Source organism: Gavialis gangeticus, unplaced genomic scaffold (genome assembly GCF_001723915.1).
Source record: "Gavialis gangeticus isolate Ggan-Ray unplaced genomic scaffold, GavGan_comp1, whole genome shotgun sequence".
In the NCBI taxonomy this organism is placed as follows: Eukaryota; Metazoa; Chordata; order Crocodylia; family Gavialidae; genus Gavialis; species Gavialis gangeticus.
The window spans coordinates 3,584,411-3,592,195 of NW_017729011.1; the positions used below are offsets into that span (position 1 = coordinate 3,584,411).

The following is a 7,785-nucleotide window of genomic DNA, read 5'->3' on the forward strand; positions in this document are numbered from 1 at the left end:
GCAATTCAAAAAGGATATGGAGAAGCTTGAGAGGGTGCAGAGGAGAGCCACGTGCATGATAAGAGGTCAGGAAAACAGACCTTATGATGAGAAGCTGAGAGCTATGGGACTCTTCAGCCTGGAAAAGCGCAGGCTCACGGGTGATCTGGTGGCCACCTATAAGTTTATCAGGGGTGCTCACCAGGATCTGGGGGAACATTTGTTCACCAGAGCACCCCAAGGGATGACAAGATTGAACGGTCATGAACTCCTCCATGACTGTTTCAGGCTGGACATAAGGAAGAACTTCTTTACTGTCCAAGTCCCCAAGGTTTGGAATAGCCTACCCCTGGAGGTGGTTCAAGCACCCACTTTGAACGCCTTCAAGAGACATTTGGATGTGCATCTTGCTGGGATCCTATGACCCCTGCTGACTTCCTGCCCTGGGGTAGGGGGCTGGACTCAATCTTCCAAGGTCCCTTCCAGCCCTGGTGTCTATGAAATCTATGAAATCTACCTCATCCTCCTGGTCTGGTGGTCTATAGCACACACTCATCACGACATCACCCTTGTTGCTTTCCTCTCTAGCCTTAACCCAGAGGCTTTCCAGATGCCTGTCTCCAGTTTCATACTGCAGCCTTGAGCAATCATGCATCTCTTTTACATACAGTGCAACTCTCCTCCTCTTCTCCCCTCCCTGTCCTTCCTGAACAGTTTATACCCATCCATGACAGTGCTCCAGCCATGCGAGCTCCCACCAAGTCTCTGTTATTCCAGTCGTATCATAGTTCCTTGACTGTGTGAAGACTTCCAATTCTTCCTCTTTGTTTCCTAGGCTCTGTGCATTCATGAGGTAACTAGCCAGTTGCCCTACTCTCGCAGGAAGAATGGGAATGCCTCCCCTGTTCCCCCTCCTCCTTGCGTTTCCTCCATGTCTCCTGCTTCCCCCCTTACCTCAGGGCTTTGGTCTCCATCCCCCCAGAGAACCTAGCTTAAAGCCCTCCTCACTAGGTTAGCAAGCCTGTCTGCGAAGATGCTCTTCCCTCTCTCCGTCAGGTGGATCCTGTCTCTTCCTAGTAATCCATCTTCTTGGAACAACATCCCATGGTCGAAGAAGCTGAATCTCTGCTGACAACACCACCTGTGCAAGCATGCATTGATCTGCAGGATGCATCTGCTCTTGCCTGAGCCCTTCCCTTTGACCGGAAGGATCGAGAACATTACCTCTGCCCCTGTCCCCTTCACCCTTGCACCCAGAGTCCTGTAGTCACTCTTGATTTGCTCAGGGTCACTCCTGGCTGTATCATTGGTGCCCACATGAATGAGCGGCATAGGGTAGTATAGTCAGAGGGTTGGACGAGTCTTGGTAATCTTTCCATGACATCTCAGATCTGGGGTTGGGACAAGCAGACCTCCCGGGACAACAGGTCAGACCAGCAGATGGATGCCTCCATCCCCAGCAGAAGGGAGCCTGCAACCACTACTACACATCAATTTGATGGGAAAAAGAGGGATTTCCTTGGGGGTTAGCAATATGATAGGAGTGATAAATTTAGCTAAATTTAGAGGATGCCAGTCCTAGGACTACTAATGAGTGGTCGTAGCAGTGCCAGCAACCTATGTATAGGGATCTGTCCTTTGTTCCTGAAGTGAGGACATTGCTGTGGTGCAAACTGTTTGTGGTGAAAAAGGAGGGCATTTCACCATCCCTACTGGAGGGAAGGTGAGATGCCATAGCAGGAAGGGTGCCTATTTAAGCAGAGGAGAAACGGTAAACAGCCTAGCCGAAATCCAGCATGCCTCTCAGATAGGAGGACCTTAATAGTCTGAGTGAGTGGCTTGCATGCTTCTCCCTGCAGAGAAGAGGTTTAAATCTATCATGAACAGAGAGATGATAGTAATGGCCCCATGCTGGAGATAAGCTAAAGGCACAGAGCAGCAGAAAATAGAATAGTAATGCTATGGTTAAGCAAATCTGAGAGCAAAACCCTTCTTATCTGCTAGAACAATAATCCAAAATAGGGCTGGGAAGGACCTTGATAAACTGTGTCTTGTTCAAATGTAGAACAAGATGTTCAGATTTGTCTGGGAAAGAAGGTGCTGCTACCCTTCAAAATTCAGTCTAATTTGACACGCTGTTGAGTGTTTTTTGAGGTGGGAATGTATGTGTGATAACTTCTGTGTAACATTTACTGAAATTCACACTACTGTGTCTCTTCCTCATTGGCAGGGCTGGTGGTTACATGGAAGAGAACAGTCCTGTTAAAGCTATTCAGCAATATAGCCCGGCTCACACTGATGCGGTTACTTCTGTGGCTGCTCTGAAATCAGACCTGTGTGTGTCAGGAGGAAAGGATAAGGTGGGGAGCACATCAACATCCTCAGAGAACAAATAAATACAAATGGATACAAAAGAAGTACAGGGTCAGCTCTCTAATCCAAATTGACCTTATGGATGCTACCATGTAGACATCACAACCTAAAATATAAGTATCTTGCTTGTGGAGGCAATCCAGATAGTGAGGGTTTAGGTGCAAGACTTCCTGTATAGTGAATTGCATCTCCTAAGGGGGTCCAGGTCTCATAGACATTCAGCGGGAAATGCTATGTAGTTTTTGTCATACAGAAGGTCAGATTAGATGATCTAATTGCTTCCTTTGTCCTTAAAAATCAGTACACCTTGATGTGTTTTATACTGTAAAAGAAAAGCTTCTGAGAAGGGATCTAAAAATCACTGTTGTATTTCAAGACCAAAAGAATAATTTATTACCTGAGGCTTCGAACCAAGGCTGTATGCTTTGATATTTACGTTCTGTTGCTGAGGCTTGTCTTGCTTTATTGACAGTTTCTATTGTCACTGCAACCCTAAGGTATAAATCCAGCTTCAAGGATATGTTGCTTCGGTGTAGCTTAGTCTAGAAAATTCCCTTATTTCAACAGATGTGTACATTTTCAATCTACCACTGCTATTTTTTCCTGCTTCTTCAAGTACATCCTTCCTTAGTGCAGTTTATCAATAGTCCTAATTTCTTTGTTAGGAAAAGCTATTTGCCTGAAAGAAACCAGAGCTATTTTAACTTGCAGACCAGTGTGAATAACTTCAGTTACTACACAACTTTGTCTATGCTGAATTAATCTAAATGGTTCTTTCTCTAGACTGTCGTCATATACAACTGGAGATCAGGAGCTGTGTTGAAGAGATTCCTTGGACATGAACGTGAGGTGACCAAGGTACATAGCAGACTTAACAGGTGAAGCTCAAGTCTTATGTGACTGCTGGAATCTCTAACATCTGTCAGAGACTGAGGAATCAAGAGATACTTGTGGTGGTTCATCATCCCCAGCAGGCATGACTTTTCTCAGGCAGAAGGAAAGATGTGGAGAATCCTTGGGGCTAGATGCTTAGTTTTCAGTAATCCCTGATTGATGATTTTGAGACCCTGTAGTTTATTTAAAGAAGTGCTGAGTGCTCACAGCTGCAGCTGAAGTCAATGGGAGCTGTGCTTTAAACGTAAAAGAAGCCCAATTTATTACTGAGTACTCTGAAAACTCTGGTCCTAGAATACCAAATTGAAGACGAAAAATTAATGGATATTTTTACCGTAATTTCTTAGTGCCTCTGGTCCCCACCTATAAAATAAGGATGATATTGCCCATTCCCTTCTTCAAGGGGTGGTAAAGATGAATTGTTAATTAATTACATCATGGATTCCACAGAAGTGTTCCTGTTTGGGACTGCCATTCTTTGCACAGTCTCTCTGACTACTCCTTAAAACCAGTCCAGGCATAGCTTCCAGTGGAGGTGAGCCTATGGCTCATTGGACTGAGGCCAGACCTTAGATCACACGCTCCTTCCTTGTCTCTAGGGCCTCATCAGTGAGCTTCAACTGGCTAGGACCCTCCCGCAGGAAGGGAAGGGGGATAACTTGAAGTGAAATGCAGCACAGCAGACGGCCTCTCTCAAAGAAGACCGCATTTATTGGCTAACTGCAGTATAGCAGACAGAGTCCTGGTCTCACAATGACTATGCTATGCCTAAATAGAGCCCCTGTCAGCAGGAAGAATTGGCCTTTGGAGCTGTGTCCTTTTTGGTTCATGATATCTTTCTGTGTCCTAGAATCCAAGTTGTGACTCCCTTTTTAAGCCAGTTTCTCATGCCTGACTTTTTTGATCTGCTTCCTAGGCACTAGTCCTTGAAGGGTATCACCAGTCATTACCACTTACACTGAATGGCTCATCTTCTTCCTTAGGAAGAATTCCTGATGGCCCACTATTAGCCACAGCCATTAGTAAAGAAACCAACATCTCACCTTCTTCCCACCATCTCCTAGTCCAGGTTTAAAGTTAACCCATTCTTTCACAGCCCATAACAGCATTCAATCAAGTCAGGAAAATGGAAGCATGCACAGATATGATAGAAAGCTTACAAAAGAATATCACATCCTGTCACAAAGTGTGTTCCATGAGCATCATGGAACAGCCTATAATAAATTAGTCTTAAGAGTAAGGTTTGATGTGTGTAGTAAATAAGATGTAGAGGCCACGCATTGAACAGTGAGTAGAAAACAAGACCTTCATAATTGCTTCTGAACTGAACACCTGTGCACTGAATGATGCAGGGTCTTGTGGCAAAGTGGCCTGTGATTGTGTTATATATCCTCATGCTTACGTAGAAGGAGGCTACACTTTGGGGATGCTATTGGCCAGAACACCCAGCAAGTTTGGTTCATGGAAGTGCAGTCATTGCTCTGAATTGCATAGCCCAGAGTTTTTGGTGCATAACCTGAGCTTTGCAGGTGAGCATATAGCTGCAGAGGAATTTCCAGCTCTGGTACTATTGCAGACTTGCTGTGCTTATCTTATGAAGTTCACCTGATCAAATAATCAAAACCTTCTTTTCCACACTGTTCTGTGCAGGTTGCCTGTGTCTTTGAATCAAACAGATTCTTCAGTGCATCCCGTGACAAGACAGTGATGATGTGGGAATTGTCTGGGAACTCAGAGCCAAGCCGACACTTCCCAGGACATGACTTGGTTGTAACTGGACTAGCTGTGAGCCCAGGTGGGGAAAAGCTGCCTCCTGCTTCCAGTGATTATCCAAATTCTGCTTTTGCTCTCCTTTTTTACATAAGCTTATTGTGATTGTAGATGCTTCACAGCTATGCACAGGCTCCCGAGATAACACCATTTGCAAATGGGACATAGAGACCGGGGAGTGCCTGTGCAGAACTGCCATCTCCAGGAATCTGGTAAGAGTCCTGAGCATAGTTTATCCCCAGACTACAGCTACCTTCCCACTGGCTCATAGTGTGTGTTAAACTATGCAAAGAGGAAGCTATTTATACTGCTAGTCTGCATTATGTAAACCTGAGGTGCCCAGTTTTCCTTTGAAACTCAGGGAGACCAGGCCTCCTGGTAGGCTAGCCTTGTTCCCAAAAGAGACAAGAAGCTCCAGCTGCATAAAGACTCTGCAAGATGCATTTCATTTCAACAAAGGTCCAAACTCAGGATCTCCAGGCTGGCCAAATCTGAAACAGCTGGGAGTAGTTACCAAAGAATGGCCCTCCAGAGGCCATTGTGGTTGGAGTTGCTGGGTCCATGTCACCAAATACCCAATTTGCGTGACCTGGGCTTGTTTGAAGGCTGTCTGTTCAAGAAGGCTGGTGGATAAGTGAGCAGAGAGGCTGTATGTCTGTCATCTCTGCCCTTCCAGTAATGAGCAGGGCACAGCTCCCAAGCCCATGAGACATCTGTTCTGTGTGCATTGCAGTCTCACTCCCCAATGCTTTCAGTCTGGCCACTCCTACCAGCCTCAAATTCTCTTTGGGAAACCCTGTATTGCAAATGTAACAGAATTATTGGCTGAAGGACAGAGGCTGCAGTTTTAGAGAACACTGGGTGCATCTACATGTGTGTTTTAATGAGCAGTAGTTTATTTTACTGTGTATTAAAGCATCACAGCAAAAACAGTGCTAATATGCTAATGTGCAGTAGAATTAGTCTATTGCTCATTAAGTGTCACTAAAAAGGCATTTGCTTTTGCTACTATGCATTAGGGTAGCCTAATGCACCTTTATATAGTACCTCATATTCGAAGTACTAAACTTAATGTGCAGTAGCAAAAGTGCATTAAGGAACATGTAGATGTGCCCACTGGGTCAAAAGCAGTCTAGAGTAAGTAGGTGTTACACCTACAGTAGAATCTGGAACAAATTTAAATGTCAAAAATAGTGAGCAAACTGAAAGTGGCCTGGGTATTCCAGACAAGAAGAAGGGTTCCTACCCCATAATGCTAAGTAGACAGTGCAGAATAGGAGGAGAGAGAGAGAGGATATTATGCTGTTTCAATGTAATCCTAGCCTATTTGCACAACTCTTCCTATCAGCCTATTCTAGCATATGTAAGATCCATGCATGTGCACACTTCTTTAATACTCCGTCACCTATCTTCTCCCAGGCTTAGATTCTTGTTTGATCTGTCTTAATGAAGATCCTTTCCCTCACAGCACTTTCCCAATCTCCTAATAGCCTACAGGCACTGCACCTACAAGCACCCCTGTCCCAGGCAAAGGAGCTGCACTGTTGGGTCCAGAGAAACCTTTGTCCAGTCCTCTTTGCTCTAGACAAGATCACTCAGAACTGGACTAGGGCAGGGCGCTATCACAGTACATTTGTGGGCAGGAATTAGTTTGGGCTTTATGCATGGGCAGGTTTCTAATTATTCTTCCCCTTTCACAGGTAACACACCTGTGCTGGGTTCCTGGAGAGCCTTACATCATCCAGACATCAGAGGATAAACTAATAAGGTAAATCCTATCAGTGGTGATCAATGGCAGATCTGTTGTTAATTAGACCTTTTGGTGGGATGGTAGCTGCTGGTGGCCTGAAGCTGTGAGACCTCTCACTTGTGCTCAACTGTCTAGGTAGCTCCATGCCTCTCTGCCATGCACCATGACTATCTGTGGGGCCTTTATACCTCTTTCTATGGACAGCATTCCCAAAGCTGTCATTCCTTACACCTGCTCCCTTGCAGGACAGGGCATCACTGTCCTTGGCTAGTCTCACAGCCCTATTGAGGGGACACTTGCATATGTATTCTGTCATTAACACTGAAAATGGGAACATGAAGAACTTCCTATTTGGAAGCTACATTACAAACTAAAAAGGAAGCAGCCTTGCAAGTCCTTTCCAAGTGGCTGTGATGTAACCTGCCTTAGAAGCCTAATTACATCAAGGGGGCAGTGGAGGGAGGCAGCTATAGATGGCAGAAGGAGAAAGGGACTGAACAAAAGCTGTAGGTCAAAGTGAGCAGGAAAGGCTGTCATGGTTGTTTAATATTGCATCAGCCCCTGCTAGGGGATCCAGCTGAGATGGGGGCTTGCTGTGCTAAACACTGTACAAATCAGCCTACAATAAGTGGTAGCCTCACCCCAAAAAGAGCTTTGGGGTGAGGCTACCACTTATTGTGGACTGATTTGTACAGTGTTTAGCACAGCAAGCCCCCATCTCAGCTGGATCCCCTAGCAGGGGCTGATGCAATATTAAACAACCATGACAGCCTTTCCTGCTCACTGCAGTCTTGGAGACTAGATCTGAAGGGAGGAAATGACTGTCACTTGGGAGGAAGGAAGAGTTCACACCCAAGGGGCACCACAGGAGGCAAGAAAATCATTAGACTCAGCCAGAGCAAAGGCCAAGAGTCGAAGAGTCCAGGAAAACCCAAGGTAGAGGAGTGGACAGAAGAGGCCAGGCTAAGAGTGTGGAGGGATCGGGTGCTTCATATCACCACAGTGATGCATCAAATTAG

The 7,785-nt window shown here is 45.5% G+C and overlaps 1 protein-coding gene across 3 annotated transcripts in view; it reads left to right on the forward strand.

Annotated features, from left to right (window-relative positions):
- WDR31 (WD repeat domain 31) overlaps window positions 1–7,785 on the forward strand; it is a 31,234-nt gene that overhangs the window by 9,276 nt on the left and 14,173 nt on the right. The window contains exons 2-6 of one of the 3 annotated variants that reach the window (XM_019510387.1): window positions 2,210–2,339; window positions 3,136–3,210; window positions 4,897–5,041; window positions 5,128–5,228; window positions 6,717–6,784. In XM_019510387.1, the coding sequence (XP_019365932.1) occupies window positions 2,210–2,339; window positions 3,136–3,210; window positions 4,897–5,041; window positions 5,128–5,228; window positions 6,717–6,784 (519 nt within the window). Of the gene's footprint in view, window positions 1–2,209; window positions 2,340–3,135; window positions 3,231–4,896; window positions 5,042–5,127; window positions 5,229–6,716; window positions 6,785–7,785 lie in introns of all 3 variants that reach the window. The other 2 variants (XM_019510389.1, XM_019510388.1) reach the window with 2 other exon arrangements.